The sequence below is a fragment of the Littorina saxatilis genome, linkage group LG16 (assembly GCF_037325665.1).
Source record: "Littorina saxatilis isolate snail1 linkage group LG16, US_GU_Lsax_2.0, whole genome shotgun sequence".
Lineage (NCBI taxonomy): Eukaryota > Metazoa > Mollusca > Gastropoda > Littorinimorpha > Littorinidae > Littorina > Littorina saxatilis.
Genome location: NC_090260.1, coordinates 10,943,203 through 10,962,574, shown reverse-complemented (window position 1 = coordinate 10,962,574; position 19,372 = coordinate 10,943,203). Strand labels below are relative to the sequence as shown.

The 19,372-nt window shown below is 41.7% G+C and overlaps 2 protein-coding genes across 3 annotated transcripts in view; both read left to right on the top strand.

The window, feature by feature from the left end:
* Positions 1–490: 490 nt before the first annotated feature.
* On the top strand, positions 491–3,981 carry LOC138949854 (uncharacterized). The gene is made up of 3 exons (XM_070321635.1): positions 491–995; positions 2,438–2,658; positions 3,504–3,981. Exons 1-3 carry the CDS (start codon positions 666–668, stop codon positions 3,979–3,981), a joined length of 1,029 nt encoding a protein of 342 aa, XP_070177736.1. The 5' UTR covers positions 491–665.
* An 11,679-nt stretch (positions 3,982–15,660) lies between these two features.
* Positions 15,661–19,372, top strand: part of LOC138950370 (uncharacterized) — a 23,026-nt gene continuing 19,314 nt past the window's right edge. Inside the window, exons 1-2 of one of the 2 annotated variants that reach the window (XM_070322108.1) lie at positions 15,661–15,850; positions 15,975–16,057. In XM_070322108.1, coding sequence (XP_070178209.1) covers positions 15,687–15,850; positions 15,975–16,057 — 247 coding nt within the window. In that variant the 5' untranslated portion in view covers positions 15,661–15,686. Of the gene's footprint in view, positions 15,867–15,974; positions 16,058–19,372 lie in introns of both variants that reach the window. The other variant, XR_011450633.1, reaches the window with a different exon arrangement.

The following is a 19,372-nucleotide window of genomic DNA, read 5'->3' as shown; positions in this document are numbered from 1 at the left end:
TCTTGTAGGAAGAAACTAATGTCGTCAGCATACATAAGTAGTTTAAGAATTTCACCATGTCTATCAGAATTCCTTGGCAGTTTAATCCCTGTAACATTTTGATCTGCACGGATTTTGATTGCTAACACTTCGAGGGCCAGAACAAAGGCTAATGGCGAAAATGGACATCCTTGTCTTATTCCAGCATCACATGGGAATGGACTCGAGATCCATCCCATGTAATTAATACTACTCTCTGTATTTTTTGTTAAAGTATCGACCCACCTAATAAAATGTTTACCAAATCCGAACTTTTGGAACGCCCTCCCGTCCCTTGTATTTGTTTGCCAATTGCTGTGCATTGACACTTTTTCTCTCGTTTTTGTTTTTTAAACTAATACTCCGTGTGCACTTTTTTGTACCCTGTTTGTGCATGTGTGTGTGTGTGTGTGTGTGTGTGTGTGTGTGTGTGTGTGTGTGTGTGTGTGTGTTTTGTTTTAGATAAAACAACAGGCCTTCAAAACTACAGCTGCAACGAGGATAAAGAACAGTATGCGTCTTCCTTCAAACAATATACAAGAAAGAACAGATCCAGCCTTTGGTGTTCTAGGGATTTGGCAATCATTTTGAACCTGACTGAAAAACCCTTTAAAAGCAGCTGTCAATTCTTGTTGCTGGGAGAGAATATGCCTCCCATTGTCGGGGTTTTGTACGAAGGCAAGACTCACCGTGTCGCTCAAAACCATGCCGTTCAACTTGCAAGGCGTCTCACACGACGTCTGACAGATGTCTGTGCTGGGAAGTTTGTGCTGGTCGCAGTTGCCCTTCCGAAAACTGACTTCGATTGTGCATATCTAAAAAAAGCTGTTGAACAACAGAGAGAACTTATGGAAGGTATTTACAGGCGACAGTTAGAGCTTGAAGCATCGGAATATCTGCAGTTGAGTGAGGCAGTAAGAACTGTACAACGGATGTCTCCTGTGCCATTCTTTCTCCACGATTCATCATGCACTTTGGTGAGTATAGAACGTTTCTGCTGTGCCTATTTTGATTAATACATAATGAAGGGGATTGGTAAGGGGGAGGGGGGAGCGTTGTGTTCGGACAGTCTCACACAACCATATTCCGGCGATCATGCCCTATTGCTACGGAACATGAAAATAACACACAAGTGTCTGCATTTACCGCCACAGCAGGACAACGGCTTAACTGTGTACTTGATTTGATTTAAAAACAAAACAAAAAACAGCTGCTATGAATTTCATTAAGAGCAGTTGAAATAACATCTCAGGTCCCTGCCAGCATGTAGCTTGACATCATTTACATACCCACATTTTAAGAGATGGTCTCTATATAAAGAAAACGCTGACCATGCATCTCTTAAAAGGTGCGGTCACGCGTGACTGCATGGGCATCGCTATAGCGCATCAATCATCCAAAAAACTTCAGTCATGCTTACAAGACTAGCAAATGTACACTATTAGTTTTACTTAAAATCAAACTTTGGCAGCACTCGTAACAATGATTTGTCTGTATGCATGCGAAGTCAATTTTTTTTAATGAAAGTCAATAAACTTATGACGAGTTTGAAAACATTTGCACGGAAGATTGCATGACATCTCAGCAAATATCTGTAATGCTTTATAATTGTAGCCGGAGTACGCCTTACGTTTTTTCAGGTCAATTTAGGCGACGGTCACGTGACCCCTGTTAACAAAATCTGTGATCCAAACAAAATATGCCAGATAGCCTAGTAGAGGGCCTATAATGGCATAGATAGTTTGAATGAATTGACACGGAAATGAATTCTTTAGTAGAGCTACACAAACGGGCGCAATAACTTGTTTGCAGAGTTTAGTAGTAACTCGACATGTGTCATTACCAGTGTTTGTCAGGCTGTTAACGCTCTTAGAGTGCAAGTTCTTTAGAAATTCGCAACTCGTCGGACGCACAGCAAGTATGGACTTCAGCGTCATAAATTCATAGCTTACAATTCAGGGGCATTTCAGCGTACAATTTTACAGAACCTGCTCTTGTAAGCACAATAAGTCATTTTAGATATCTTTTAAGTCACGGAATGATCTCTACGGATACTTTTCGTTTCCATGCGTTTCAGAAGGAAAACATCGACAAAGCCGCCATTTTGAAGGAGGGGAGGCAAATCTGTTGGACTCTGTTGATATTACATATGTATTTTCTCGTCGTTTTCGTCGATCAAATGACCGAATTAATTAATTATATTTAAGTTTGGAGCTCAATCCGTCAAGTCCAAAATGCCACTGGATTGTGAGCTATGAATTTGTGACGCTAAAGTTCAACATTACCACACGCACATCTTGTCTTATCCTTTGATCTGGTCCGTTTTAACTAAACTGAAAGTTTCTAATTGTTTTTAACTTATCTGTTAAGTCTTCATGATATGTTTTTAAATCGTTTTCATCATTATTTTTTAATAAAGGAAAAAATTGCTGTCCTTGAGGAAGACTGGTTCGACCTACTTTACTCCTACATCGAAGAGTTGACCAGAACTAAAACTCTTGCTGTGACCTTCAACCAAAAACCAGACACCAAGTTCAAGGAGCAGGCTGCTGTGCTAGAGGCATGCCGGAGGATTGGCTGCCATGCTTCGATTTCGATTGACGGATCAGAGGCAAATGCCGACTTTCTTTCTAAAATCGAGTAAGTATAAACCAGCTGAATCTTTGAAGGCACACTCAAAAACAGTGTGTTAACAGTTCGGCTCATCATCTCAGATCTGACTCAGCTTTTATATATGGGAAGATACCATCTCTCGGCTAGGTCAAATGCCAAAACATAACAGCCTTGTTACTCTCTGTACACAGTTGGAATGTGTGGCCTTTTAAGAAATTAATTCATTAAAATATCAACTTATGTCAGCAAGCAGTCAGAATGATGACTTTTGGTATGTCACTAAGTGAAGTGATGGTCTCATGCGTCCAATGTAAAAATCTGCCCAGATCTAAGATAGTGAGCAGATTTGTTTTCACGAGAACTAGTGTGCCTTAAAACCGGTCATTATGATTTCAACTTTAAGTTTAAACCACCTCAAATATTGCTGCAGCTGTCGTTTTTAAAATGTAACCGAATATAGTGTTAAGATTTCGAGGAATCACATTCAAGGGTCCTCAAACGAGAACTCTTGACTTTTGTCTAATGAACATTATATTTATGATATTTCAATTGTTTGGATATTACATGAAACCTACTTTCCTAACAAAGTTCAGGTTTGACGTGAACTGGTCCTGTAAAGAAAGCTAGCAAGACGTATGTTTTGCGTTTCCTAAAGACAGCACACGGTATATTGAACTGTATTCTAATTTGGGTCACTCCAAGGTTTAGGCATTTCATTGTAATGTATGTGTTCAATGACGAAGTTTGTTTTAGTAACGATGCGATGTGTGATGTTTATGACATATATCGTATGTGTGTGTGTGTGTGTGTGTGTGTGTGTGTTTGTGTGTGTGTGTGTGTGTGTTTGTGTGTGTGTGTGTGTATTTTGACAGGGATTTTAAAGTCGAGGCCAAGAAACAGCTGCACCAAAACCTACAGATATACTGCAAAGGAACAGACATAAATACGGACTACTCTATCACAATTCGTCCACAAAAGGATGCAAGCAAACTTCGCACAGGCATGACAGGGTCTTCTGAGAAAATACACAAAACACTGACTCGGAACGGAACAGAGACAGTGGATTCATCAGAAAAGATGGGAACAAGCATGGGTAAAAGAAAGACCCCAGATGATTCTTCAGAAGAGTTTGGAAGAAGACGTAGCAACATAAAGACCATGACACTATCGTCAGAAGAGATGGATGCAACAAACGGCAACAAAAAGAGTACATATACGAAGACTTCGTCAGACATAATGGGCAGAATAAATGGTAACAGAAAGACTGCGAAGACTTCGTCAACCGAGGTAGGAAAAATAATACTACTGCTACTACTACTACTAATAATAATAAGAAGAACATTTATATAGCGCTAAATCAAAAACTTTCGTTAAAAAGGCTTGCTCTAAGCGCTTGACATCTAAACTGGAAGAAGAAGAAGCAACAGAAAGACCACGATGACTTCGTCAAAAGGAGTGGGAAGACGAAATGGTGACTTAACGACAAGCCCCCCCAAAAAAGGCGACAAAGACTTGCATCATTGTCTAGTCGAAAGAGAAACGCAGCAAGACGATACACAGAAATTGTCTGCCATGAACTTTTACTAAATCTTTGTCTTGTGTCGTCTTTGTATCGGTGAGTACAGTAATCCTTTGTTTTTTAACTTTGTTCATCTTACCAAAGACACTTCGTTGTTTGGAAATCTTTGTCTTTTAATAACATACCACTAATAATAATAACAATAATGAGAAGAAGAAGAAGAAGAAGAAGAAGAAGAAGAAGAAGAAGAAGAAGAAGAAGAAAATTAAATACAAACATTATTGGTAGATTCGTAGAATGGAGACTTTGATGACGAGTTTCAGTCACCAAGTAAGGCAGCACTTGATTCATAAATTTGTCGTTTTTAAAAATTGATTTTGAAGGGCTCAAACCCTACAATTGATGCCACATAAAAGAAGCAGAGGGTTCCAAATGTGCAACATATGGTGCTGATTTACTTGCATTCTACACTTCATGACACTGTCGCATCAAAGATCAACAGGAATCTCAAGATGTAGATGAACAGACTTTTGGTTTCAAGCAGAGCAATGTGTCGTCGTTGAAAACAGTCAATAGAACTTCACCTTTACATTGCAGTCCATTCAGGGTATGTTTGGGACCACTCCGTTGAGAAGACACACACCTGCTCCAGAGATTAAAATGACTCAATCAACAATAAAACCCACATGAATTGACAATTTGCTTGCTATTGGGATTTGGTTTACTGTCACGTTACTGGAATTTTTTCCGCCACCTGTCTTCACTCTTGCTTTGACATTATTTGAAATATGTGTGATATGATGTGGTGATTCTGATTCTATCCTATTAAAATTGTCATACCAATTAAGAGACCGTATACCATGATTTATAACGAGGAATTGCTCCTGCAATAGGTAAAGTCACTAGTTATCGCCGAACCACTTCTTTGGGGCAAAATCCGTGCATAAGGGGTGGGCGTTTACAAGGTACTTTTCGTAATTTCTTGTAGAGAATTATAGAGTTTGCTGACGTTGTACTTTCTGACAATTTACAAAGAAGGAGTAGCGTTCACTCATCCACCAGAATCATATCATAAGTCGGGGTAGTAGAATAATCGGTGTTTTGCATGGGAAATCACAAATTACGCATATATATAAGTAGATCTTAGCTTGAATGTAAATTTTATCTTTGAAATATTTGCTTTGTGAGTCGTAACTGAATTAACCATGGTAGTGTGTTGCTTAGTAATTGATGCATGAATTGGCGTCTCGCAGAATTACACGCCCCTGAGGAAGGCCTGGCAACAGGTCGAAAATTTGGGCTGCCACTTGAAATTCTTTGTTTGGCTTTTCTTTTCCTTGATTTTGTTATATATCCGAAATGAGTGTCCACTTGAACGTACATACGCAACTTCACACTTTTTGTCCGCATACTTTCTACTATAGAACTTCACCCTTATTAGCAAAGTAACATTTGTTGAATTATAACACTTTTCATGCAAACTTGGCCAAACAGTTATTGCAACAAATTTTGCACCCAAATTAAAGCATTATAATTCCCGTGTCATTTTAATAAAACTGTTAATGCCAATTAAGGCCGTTCGCTTGATTATCAGGATTACTTTTTTTATTAAATATAATTTTGACAGGGATCACGTGACCGCCGCTCAAATAAGGCTACCCTTCAAATCGACCTGACAAAAACGGAAGTGCCCAATTAAGAATCGACAAAACAATCCCATTTGGCAAAACGTTGCAACTTTTACATACGAGAAGAAAGTCAAGTCAATGATCTACCCTAAACAGGTTGATTTGTTTAGCTCGCTTGCGTATGTCGTGTGCTATGCTATTCCTACTGATACAGGTGTCGATCGCAAGAGCGGTCAAAAACGGGACATTTTGATTCATTTTTGGCTCACGTAAGTGTAGCCTATGCGATCGTAACTTTGTCTGTCTGTGCGTGCGTGTGTGTGTGTGTGTGTTTGTGCGTGTGTATGTCTGTGGTAGAAACTCTAACATTTGAAGACGTCACATTACATTGACGTCACATTATGACGTAAGAGGGTTAGACGTCACGCGAAGGAAGTACTGAAAGTCTCGGTCATTATTATTTTGAGCGCGCCGAGACTAGTTGGCAGTCGTGTCCTGTAAGTAGGCTACATGCAGACAGACAGATCTAGATCTAGTGTCTCGCTTTCTTGCACAGTTTCACCCATGCTCTTTCTGTGTGTGTGTGTGTGTGTGTGTGTGTGTGTGTGTGTTTGTAAGTGAGTGTTTGTGTGTGTGTGTTTTTTTAAGTGTGTGTGTGTATGTGTGACGGAGTGATTGAGTTTGTGTTACTGTTTGTCGATTTCTTACGTGAGCCTTGATGGCTTCGCCTCTTGTTGGGGGGTATCATGACAAAAGGTGCTGCACTTTAGCAATGACTTGGTGGATTGCTTTGAATAATGACCCTGATAGTCAAGTGAACGCTTTAACAGGCATATACAGTTTTAATGAATTACACGGAATTTAATGCTATAATGTGGGTGAAAAATTAGTTGCACTAATTTTTGTCAAAGTTTAATTCATTCAAAGACCGAAATCACACATCCACTCGCCACAGGATTAAGTCACTAACTGACATCACAATATTATTCCCAGGCAAACTTGGAACAACACATCAAGGTGCATAACATACAGTTCTACAGTAGCCAACATACTCTTCTGCAAGACCGCGTGAAGACCCCCCCCCCCCCCCCCCCAACCCCTAACTTTAAAAAAAACAGCAAATAGGATGCATGAACTGATACACGTAATTAAACACCCCAAAAGGCATCTCATCAACCACGGAATTTGTACTTGACAGATTCGCTCCGGAATCTTTATGTTTTATGGACAGATAATATTTATATGTCCACAGTATGTAGTCTTGATTTGCGTTTTGAGGTGTTGGTATTGCGAGATGTTTCGTAGATGTGTATTTAATAAATACAAAAGTTATTATCAGTGTTTTTGGATGTTTCGTGCCCTAGCTTATTCTGTATTTGTTTATGTGAAAGCAGCAGCTTTTGAGTAGGATAGCAACATCTTTGTTGTCCAACACTGCTAAAGTGACTTTTTATTGATCAAGGTAGCTTTGGCGTGTGGACCACGGTTACCGTTAGTTATAACAGCCAAGATTTTGACGCTTGGCAGATATTCGAGACTCGGGGTAAAAAACCAATCCTCATGGAGAGCTTGGTAGTGAGGTTCACCCAAACCTAACCCCTTACACTCCCTGGTAACTTGGTTGCTAAGTTCATCCTGATCTGAACCTGTTGCACTCCCCGGCAGCGAAATTTTTTTTCACACGTCAGTTGCGGGCTTTCAATCCCGAAGGCTGGTTCCGAGTAACTACGAACGTAATCGGAAGTTCCGATGTTTACCAAGTCAAAGAGCCGAGTCGAACACTATCCTTGCGTCATCCAGAGATACTGTACGGATCTCTGCGTCATCTTTATGCAAGCAGCTTTGGAGATTTCAAAATGTTTGCTGTGTGCAACAGATGTTCAACGACAACATCTAATACGGATATTTTGGATGTTTTGAAGGAAAGAACTTCTTTTTCTTGTCGTAAAACTGAAATACACCCTTAAAAAGCATGCACGCGTATAGGAGCCACAAACCGCATGCATACTGGCACAAGCTGATGCTGGTGCTTCTGACTGTAAACTGTTATAACTTAGTCTATAGATCTAACTGAACTTGATCACGTTAGATCATCAGTGCTATATTATTTTGTAGAAACTAAAAAGGCACTCGGAGTCCAGTAACAACATATTGAAGTATCTGTGAATGTTTTTTCTGGCAATTAAATGGGAACTCAGGTGTACAAGAGGTATTCTGCTGCAGGGCATGGTGTCTAGATCTGGGTTTTGTCACTTTTGAAGGCTTCCACCGAGGCTGATGATACTGCCTGTGGAGGGAGGGCGTTCCACTCGCCAATGGTGCGAGGGAAGAAAGACTGCTGTATGATGTTCTGCAGGCTGGGAGTCTGTAAGCCTCAACATGGATTGAGCGAGTGATGAGTGCAATTCTTTTCGCTCTATCGTATTAATTCACACATTGACCCTGCAGCAGTGACGATCATCTCTAGCAACGATCGTAGCTCGGATTGCACTCATTCCAGCGCTACCGTGTACTGGGTTAGCGAGACACGAACGACAACTCCAATCAATAAGCATCCGTACACATCGGAAATTCCGTTCACGTTCGTAGCTACTCGGAAATAGCCTTCGAGATTGAAAGCCCGTAACTGACGTGTGAAAAAATTGTTCGCTCCCCGGCAGCTTATTAGTAAATATCACTCCAATCTAAATCCGTCGCAGTCCCATTGAGTTGTATGTGATATGTGTGGAAAAGCTTCTAACTGATAATGTCAGATCACTAGCTGCCTCAATATACGACTCTTTTCCCGCTGACAACAGAGAACAAGGGGTGGTTTGCTACTCTGAGGTGTTCCACAAAGACAGTGCTCTAGCTGCCCCGCTCAATTATTGTCAAGCCAATGATCTCTGCTCAATTGTTTATTTGTTGTAGGACGTGTGTTATTCTCCAGAGCAGTGAAACCATTTTACGAAGGTTATATTTATTGACTTAACTCAGACGTTTTAACCAAACACATTCTCCGTGCTTTCTAGGTCGTGGGCGACACAGAGCCTCACAATTATCTGTATCTCTAAAACTAATGGGAGTTTTTGACAAAGACTTCATCCCCCCGCGGGTTAGGAGGAAGAATTTACCCGATGCTCCCCAGCATGTCGTAAGAGGCGACTAACGGATTCTGTTTCTCCTTTTACCCTTGTTAAGTGTTTCTTGTATAGAATATAGTCAATGTTTGTAAAGATTTTAGTCAAGCAGTATGTACGAAATGTTAAGTCCTTTGTACTGGAAACTTTCATTCTCCCAGTCAGGTAATATATTGTACTACGTTGCAAGCCCCTGGAGCAATTTTTTGATTAGTGCTTTTGTGAACAAGAAACAATTAACAAGTGGCTTTATCCCATCTCCCCCCTTTTCCCGTCGCGATATAACCTTCGTAGTTGAAAACGACGTTAAAAACCAAATAAAGAAAGAAAGAAACAAAGACTTCATGTAATCCTGAACACATCAGGACCCTAGCTCCCATCGACCATTTTTTGAAGAATTATCTTTGTAAATAGACAAATAAGCAATGCCGTAATTTGAACTTGACAGTCCGGATAATGTGAGTCGTGGACGATCCATATGGAATTAAAGAAGGATTTTACCACGTGTCCTTATTCCGATGGCGTGGGTCGTGTACGACCCATTCTCGACAAAGAGGCGATATACAGTTTATCCATATTCGAATGGCGTGGTGTACGATCCATACTTTTTATGTTGAATCCTTCTCTGGAAAGTTTGGGTCGTTAACGACCCACATCTTCCGGACTCTGTAGTACAAAGCGTGATCCGGTAAAGGTTACTAAATGCTGGCTTCATATATATATTTGGCCTGCAGAGAAAGAATGATAAAAAGGTGCACATTTTGTTTGACTACGCTCAGTAAATTACAAGGGTTTTAAGGTACATCCCCTTCGTATTATGGAAACCAAAGATTGTGACATGGATTCGAGAGCTAACAATTAAGAAAAAGAAGACAAATACATATTCTGTTTTTTGGCTGCATGTCTGTATCTATAACTGGAGTATTACTAAAAAAGTAAAGAGAATACATTCTTGTTGATATTTGATATACGTAATAATAATTTAAAGGGCTGAAAATGCATGTCACAAAATGGTACACAGCTCTGGAGAATAAATGAACCCGCGTATCAATATGTCTTAATTTCGTCAGCCGTGTTCAACCAGCAAACAGGGTGAACATGGGGTCACGCTCAATTTTTCAGAGATTCAAAGACTTTTATTTTATTTGTCGGTAATTGTTAATATTTTCAACAATGAATTTCTTATCTTGTTATTATCTTTCTTATTCAATAAAACGAAAGTTTGTTTAAAACTTTTATTGAGCTAGTTGCTTTTCTTTTATCCGTTTGTTTTGTCGTGTGTTTGTTTGATTGCGGCTATGCCATACTAACAAATGTCTTTCCGAATACTCGTATTTCCCGACGTTTTCCGTCGTTTTGTAGATATACGTAGGAGCTGATCTAAGGAACCAAAGGTGCGTACGTGTTTTAAACGCAGATGTCATAATTATGCAACAAGAATACAGGATGGTGCCATTAGTCTTACAGTTTGGAAGACGTTAATTTAGAGCCGTACATTTGTATCGCCTTAAAGACAGAAAACAACCCGATAAAACTATAGTTTATTTGTGCCAGGCTCTCGGACTTTTGGTATTTAGTTGGTGTCCTTTCCTCCAAGTACCTGACTATACTTTCCAAGAAAACAATGCGTACAAAGTCTTCAAGAAGTGGATTTGCAATGCTACCAAGGGATGACTGACAACAGCGTCTAGATTTGCTTCTAGTCCCCACTACCCCCACCTCCTGGGAAAGACAGTCCCCGTTTCTCACTTTGTCTTGCAAGAGGGCTATCTTCACCAGGAGATAGGGGTAGTGGCGGACTAGAACTCCCATCTCGACACCCACCCATCCAACCTTCTCCCCACCCCCTAGTTCTAGCCTCCTCTCTCAGTTTGTCAACTTGTCCTGCATACTCTGTACGTCGTTATAGCCAACCCACTGGTTGCCCGTCACCTTCCCCCCACCACCCTACACCCTACACCCTCCCAAAAGTAAACCCCCTCTCCATCCCTAGTTGTAGCCACGCCCTGATGAAGACAGTCCCCGTTACTCACCTTCTCCTGCAGATTCAGAAAGTCTCCCTTCACCATGTACGGCATCTTGTTAGCACGTCCTGCCCCTCCTGCAACGCCCTGAGACACCAGACGTCGCCCAGTCCAGTGTTAGCACGTCCTGCCCCTCCATCAACGCTCTGAGACACCAGACGTGGCCCAGTTCAGTGTTAGCACGTCCTGCCTCTCCTTCAACGCTCTGAGACACCAGACGTGGCCCAGTCCAGTGTTAGCACGTCCTGCCTCTCCTTCAACGCTCTGAGACACCAGACGTGGCCCAGTCCAGTGTTAGCACGTCCTGCCTCTCCTTCAACGCCCTGAGACACCAGACGTGGCCCAGTCCAGTGTTAGCACGTCCTGCCCCTCCTTCAATGCTCTGAGACACCAGACGTGGCCCAGTCCAGTGTTAGCACGTCCTGCACCTCCTGCAACGCTCTCAGACACCAGACGTGGCCCAGTCCAGTGTTAGCACGTCCTGCCCCTCCTTCAACGCCCTGAGACACCAGACGTCGCCCAGTCCAGTGTTAGCACGTCCTGCCCCTCCTGCAACGCTCTGAGACACCAGACGTGGCCCAGTCCAGTGTTAGTACGTCCTGCCTCTCCTTCAACGCTCTGAGACACCAGACGTGGCCCAGTCCAGTGTTAGCACGTCTTGCCCCTCCTGCAACGCCCTGAGACACCAGACGTGGCCCAGTCCAGTGTTAGCACGTCCTGCCCCTCCTTCAACGCTCTGAGACACCAGACGTCGCCCAGTTCAGAAGAAGAAGGTGCGGCGGACATCGGACTTCATCCTGCATAGTTCACTTGATTAACAATTTAGCATGGCCGGGAACGCAGAAGAAGAAGAAGAGTGTTAGCAAGAAGAGTAAAGAAACAAGTGGCGTAAGGCGAAATTACTACATTTAGTCAAGCTGTCGAACTCACAGAATGAAACTGAACGCAATGCCATTTTTCAGCAAGACCGTATACTCGTAGCATCGTCACTCAGTCCACCGCTCATGGCAAAGGCAGTGAAATTGACAAGCAGAGCGGGGTAGTAGTTGCGCTGAGAAGGATAGCACGCTTTTATGTACCTCTCTTCGTTTTAACTTTCTGAGCGTGTTTTTAATCCAAACATATCATATCTATATGTTTTTGGAATCAGGAACCGACAAGAAATAAGATGAAAGTGTTTTTAAATTGATTTCGAAAATTTGATTTTGATCATAATTTTTATATTTTTAATTTTCAGAGCTTGTTTTTAATCCAAATATAACATATTTATATGTTTTTGGAATCAGAAAATGATGAAGAATAAGATGAACGTAAATTTGGATCGTTTTATTTTATATATATATTTTTTTACAATTTTCAGATTTTTAATGACCAAAGTCATCAATTAATTTTTAAGCCACCAAGCTGAAATGCAATACGAAAGTCCGGACTTTGTCGAAGATTGCTTGGCCTAAATTTCAATCAATTTAATTGAAAAATGAGGGTGTGACAGTGCCGCCTCAACTTTTACAAAAAGCCGGATATGACGTCATCAAAGGTATGTATCCAAAAAAATAAAAATAAAATATCCGGGGATATCATTCCCAGGAACTCTCATGTCAAATTTCATAAAGATCGGTCCAGTAGTTTGGTCTGAATCGCTCTACACACACACACGCACAGACAGACAGACACACACACACACACACACACACACACACACACACACACACACACACACACACACTCACACACACACACACACACACATACACCACGACCCTCGTCTCGATTCCCCCTCTATGTTAAAACATTTAGTCAAATCTTGACTAAATGTCAAAACAAAACAAAACAAGAGGGAGGGGGGTTGGTGTGTTTTTGAACTATCAGTTTGCTTGTTTATTTGTGTGTTTGTCCGCCCGTCTTTGTGTGTCTTGTCTTGCTTGCTTTGCCTGTCCGTATGCTTGTTGGTATCGACACCTACGAAATAATGCCAACACTGTCCCAGCTCATTCATCCCCGCAGTCTCCCCGTGTGAGCCATACCACGTTAAAAGCACCGGTTCTTGCCCCATCACCGACGTGAAGAAAATGCTCTGATCCTGCCCGTAATTGCTGTATTCAAGTCACGGGTTTCTACAGATGGTGTTTGTATACTAGTCGTTTCAGATAGCCCAAGAAGCACAAGCCTGGAGGCTTTAAATCGGGTGAGTTTGGCTATCTTCAGCTCAGTTTCAAACATACTACTGTTGAGGCAATCCCCAAATTTGGATATTTTGTACAGAGCAAAAACGTCAGATTAGTACTATGCAGACTTGCCACTGTGTGGACTAATCACGCATCAACTGAAGTCAATGCGAACCAAATATGAAGTAATTCGGTTGACAGACTTAGGCGAAGCTATCACTTTTGAATGTTTTGTTGTTGTTGCTGGTTTAATGTTGAAGTGGGGGGGGGGGGGGGGGGGGAGTGGGATGGGGGGTGGGGGTGTCACTCACCTAGTGGGTCAGGAGGAACGGAAGCTAAAATCTGACTCCATTTACCTAAACGAGAGACGCAGTAGTCCTAATGCAGCATAGGCTTTGCGTGTGTGTGTTGGCGTCTAAAATAAAAGATAATGTTGTATTAACAAAAATAATCTTCCTTATTTGCATACGGTCCCGTTAAGCCTTATAGGTTAAGGGGACACAACAACAGCAACCTCTACTTTCGTAAGTTCATGAACCTCATGTTTTTGAGCTTAAGCATGTATGCATAGCGCTTACGGCCCCTGCTAGCCTAATACTTTGAGAGGACATAAGGCATCAGCAAACTGTACTTTCGTAAGTTCATGAACCTCATGTCTTTGAGTTCAGCCTAATACTTTGAGATGGCTTAAGGCATCAACAACCTATACTTTCGTAAGTTCACGAACCTCGTGTCTTTGAGTTAAGCCTAATACTTTGAGATGGCTTAAGGCATCAACAACCTATACTTTCGTAAGTTCACGAACCTCATGTCTTTGAGTTCAGCCTAATACTTTGAGATGGCTTAAGGCATCAACAACCTATACTTTCATAAGTTCACGAACCTCATGTCTTTGAGTTCAGCCTAATACTTTGAGATGGCTCAAGGCATCAACAACCTATACTTTCATAAGTTCACGAACCTCATGTCTTTGAGTTCAGCCTAATACTTTGAGATGGCTTAAGGCATCAACAACCTATAATTTCGTAAGTTCACGAACCTCATGTCTTTGAGTTCAGCCTAATACTTTGAGATGGCTTAAGGCACCAACAACCTATACTTTCGTAAGTTCACGAACCTCAACCCCCAGAAAACACTATTAACTTTTTTTTTAAATGAGAATGTTTAACAAGAGTAAAAGGAAAGAATCTTAGTTTTAAGAAACTTTCTACATTTTGCCGCGATACGCCTTACGTGTGAATAGTTATCACAGATAATGCCAACAAAAGAAACAAGTCACGCAAAGCGAAATTAATACATTTGGTTAATATGTCATTACTCACAGAATTAAATTAACGTGTGTCGATACCCCGAGGCCATGAGCCAAGAAAGCTTTGTCACTTTCACGAAACAACCGTGCAGAATGTGATAAGCCGGTGTAGCGCAGAAGCGTATGGCCGGCTCGTAGATCGCCAAAAGTGACAAGCTAGTATAGTGCAGTAGAGTATAGTTCTTCAAAGGAAAGCGCACTTTTCTCTATAATTTATAACTGTCTGAGCTTGTGTTTTTATTTATCCGAACAAAACATGTCTATTTTTTTTTTAATCAAGAAATGATAAAGAATAAGAATAACGAATTTTGGATCGATTCCTTACATTATAATTGTAATAATTAAACAATGTTGAGATTTGTAATTCCCAAACTCATTCATTCTTTTTTAAATTTCCAAGCTGAAATGCAATCCTATAGTCCGGGTTTCGTCGAAATTTGCCTGACCAAAATGTCAATCAATTTGAGTGAAAAATGACGTCACCACAGTGCCATTCATCAAAAAGGTAATCAAAGAAAAAAACGTCTCAGGATATCTGCAGAAACTTGCATATAAAATGTCATAACAAACTGTCAAATCGCTTTCTAGCATTTGCTGTGTGCTCTCGCACACACACTCACATAAAACACGCATTAAACACACACACACACACACACACGGCACACACACACACACACACACACACACACACACACACACACACACACACACACACACACACACACACGTGTCACCCTCATTTCGATTAACAGTCTACGTCAAATCTGGAATGTTTTGTTTTGTAAATAAGAAAAGCATACGATCGACGTTGAAAGGTCTGGCAAGATACAATGTGTTTTCGAGACAATAGCAGAACAGTGATCTATGTACTGCACACTTGCTCAACAAAGGGAAGTAAACGCCACTGTTAGATACGACATGCCCAATAGAGTAAGTGAGAGTTGTGTGGACTGGAGAGAAAATTACAATCAACGAAACGAACGAGCGACGCTCATCCCACACTGAGCGAGTCTTAACATTAAATCTCAAAATTGCATGCACATACAATACGCAACCACTTGTGTATCTCATCTAAAGTCGGGGTAAAACCCGTACCGGGAACATGCCCTGAATAGCTTTGCCATGAGGGCGTAAAACTTGAATTTCTCTCAAATGTCCAACTGTTCTTGGCGTAACGTTTGCACCTTTAAATGGTAGTCGTCAGACTGTTACAGTCTTTAACAATGGAAGGATATCAAGAGTTGTCATGAACTTTGTGGCAGATATATATTAAGAGACAGCTCACCCAGTCATGTCTTCAGAAAATACATCGACCGTTACAGCCAACAAGACATCAACCGCTACAGCCAATGCGACATTAACCGTCACAGCCAACAAGACATCAACCGCAACAGCCACCAAGATATCAACGGCCACTGCCAACAATATATCAACCGCTGCTGCCAACGAAAGAAGGTTTCTTTACTGTTTAGTATGTATTACAGTTGTAAGACTAATCTAATTTTGTTGTGATCTAATTCACATGAATTAAATGTTTTGACATAGACTTACGTGAGTTCCTTTTGCTATTGTTCTGCAGGTTTAAACCCGAGACAAAAAGTTCAAGTGGGATAATGTATGCACGCTGTCTGTTTCCATTTCTTCTCCTGATTTTGATCGCAGGTAAGGAAAATTAGCCATACTTGCTTCGCTCTCTCTTTCTGTCTCGCCATTTCCATAGCAACAGGAACATTTGTGATTGTACTATTATGCTTTTGATTGTAGTCTTTGTGATATGCGTAATGCGATGTGGCGCCAACAGACACATTTCCTTATTTGTGTACAATGAATATGGACATTAAATAGCTGGGAGTAACCAGGGATTAATACTACTTCCAAAATAGGTCATGTGATTGTCATTGACCGGCCAGATATCCCATTCGATTACCAAACAAAACACTCGTTAAAAAACCCCACTTGGTATGTCATCGTATTCAATATTCTGTATCATACAATCTGTTTACGATTGATTTCTTTCTTTTTTATAACACCAGTTTAAACACAATCCGAAATTAACACAGTTATGTATTGTCCCGCTGAAAATGTATTATATAACAGAATTATGGGAACAGCAACAACAACACACACACACACATGCACACACACACACACACACACACACACACACACACACACACACACACACACACACACACACACACACGCAGACATTAGTTAAATTGTAATGTAAAAGAAAACAAAATTAAAACTTCATTAAAAAAAAAAGACCAATGAAGAAGGATATGCTCACCGCCCAAAAAGAAAGAAAAAAAAAAAAAAAAAAAAAAAAAAAGACGAAAGAGGCAAAAAAGATGGGTTGAAGCAGCCTTGCATGCAACTGAGGTCGAAAAAAAAAGAAAAAAAAAAAAAAAAAAAAAAAAAAAAAAAAAAAAAAACCACAGTCAAAATATGAGCACACTATTAGCGTAGTCGATTTTCGGGATCTTCTTCTTCTTCTTCTTCTGCGTTCGTGGGCTGAAACTCCCACGTACACTCGTGTTTTTGCATGAGTGGAATTTTACGTGTATGACCGTTTTAACCCCGCCATTTAGGTAGCCATACGCAGCTTTCGGAGGAAGCATGCTGGGTATTTTCGTGTTTCTATAACCCACCGAACTCTGACATGGATTACAAGATCTGTTCTGTGACCACTTGGTCTTGTGCTTGCGAGTACACACGAAGGGGGACAAGGCACTAGCAGGTCTGCACATAAGTTGACCTGGGAGATCGGAAAAATCTCCACACTTAACCCACCAGGCGGCCGCGGCAGGGATTCGAACCCACGATCGTCCGATTAAGAGGCCGATGTCTTACCACCACGCCACAGTCCCTGTCGATTTTCGGGATCAATTGCCGTCTTATGCATTTAATCTCCCTACCGCCATGTGACAGTGAGAAAGATGACCCTATGACCTCGCGCAAACTGTGACGTAAGACCGTGAACTTATGCCTAAAACTCTAAAAAAAAAAAAAAAAAAAAAGGGGGGGGGGGGGTGTCTCCTCTTTGGTTCCAGGGGAGAATCTGATTTTGTCCGACGACCGTGTGTACCCTTCTTCCAGGCGACTTAACTCATTTGAAAAGCTGAATCGACGCACCCACCGAACACGTGAGTATAAGTGCGAACACACAGACCGAGTGAAAACTATGCACCGAATATACGTTTCTAAATAAAGGAGAAGGAGACTTCGCCAGGCCAGGCCATGTTGGGTTTGATGCGTGCATGCCTGGTTTTCTCCTGTAGATGGGTGTCGGCACAGGTCTGCCCGCTGTCCTCAGCCAACATGCTCCGTCTTCATGGCAGCTCAAATTTTTTATCGAGGTTCTCTCCTCTAGATCCGCCGTGTTTCGCCTAGGGGCTTGCGCTGCCTAGTTGATAGGGTCACCTCGTAGAGGATGTGGTCATAGACCACGCACGGTCGGTCTTGGGATAGGGAAACGTTATGCTAGTCCGGAGGGATTACGCCACAATGGCCACCTCGCGAAGACCCAGGGTCCTAGACTAGGGAGGTCCAAGGGGGAGCACCGGGAGGGCTACCCCTCTACCCGCACCTCCAACACAATCCCTTCCCCTGGTAGCTTCATCCCCAAGGAGGAAACAGAGCTACCTGCAACACCCCGAAGGACACTTCGACCGACCAGCGCTTTAAAACACTGGAAGTTCCCAGCCTGCCTCAGCTGTGCAAGATGATGTTGTTATCGCCCTCACGGTGAAACCACTGGGGGCATGTTCCCGGTGTAGGATCCGGTCCGGTCCCCCCTCTGAAGTAGTCCCCCGGGGGACCAATTCGTGGCAAAAACTGCTCTATAATGGTCCCCCCTTAGACATCCAGCCTCGTTTTTCTTAGGCATTCAAGCCATTTTCAATCTATATCTTCGTCCGGTATTATGTAGTGCACAGACAGCAATCTCTTTGTTTGACTATATTTTGCAGAACATAAAATAGATCTGATTTATAATGCCGTTCAAAAGAAAAATCACATGAAATAAAATGAATAATAAATAAATACTGAAAAGAAGAAATGAAACCAGTCTCTGATTCTTTCCTTTCTTTTCTCTAAAATTGCTGGTAACATTACTAACATTGTAACAAGAAAAACGAGGCTGGATGTCTAAGGGGGGACCATTATAGAGCAGTTTTTGCCACGAATTGGTCCCCCGGGGGACTACTTCAGAGGGGGGACCGGACCGGATCCTACACCGGCTTTGACCCCGACTTTAGATGGGCAAAAAAAGAGACAGAAAAAAAGAAAGTAAAAAGAACAGAAAAGGGAGGGATGGTCGTCGCGCTCTAGCTCCCGGTCAACGAGGCACCCGAGGTGTTTTTAAGTAGCGTCATGGAGTTAGTTTGGAGATCCAGCTGTCCAGTACTTCCCCTCCCCTTGTTGACCGCTCATGCGACACAACAATAACGCAAGATAGCGAAACAAAACGACCTGTTCCGCAAAGTTAACTGATTTGGCTTTATCCTTGTATGTAAAGGTTGTAAAGGTTGAAAAGGTTGTAAAGGTTGTAAAGGCATGCCTATTCTGATTTTAGGGGTACCCTTTTTTGGGGCGGCGGTCACATGACCCCTGTGTTTCAACGTGTGTTCCAAAGCTGCTTGCTTTTACTCTGACGTGTTTTGTTTTTATCTCCTCTTCTGTTTACATGTTGTGGCTTGTGTTTAATTTCTTGACTTGATTTATTCGTTCTCTAGGATGCACACAAACCAGCCATGTGGGAACACGGTTTGACATACTTTTGTTTTGGGTGAGGGCTGGTCCTAAATAAATCCTGGTACAATGTAACGTATTCTATTTTGTAATGTGACGTATTCAATGGTGCAATGATACGTATTCAATGGTGCAATGTGACGTACTATTTGGTGTAATGTGGCGTATTCAATGGTGCAATGTGACGTAATCATTGGTGTAATGTGACTATCCAAAGGTGCAATG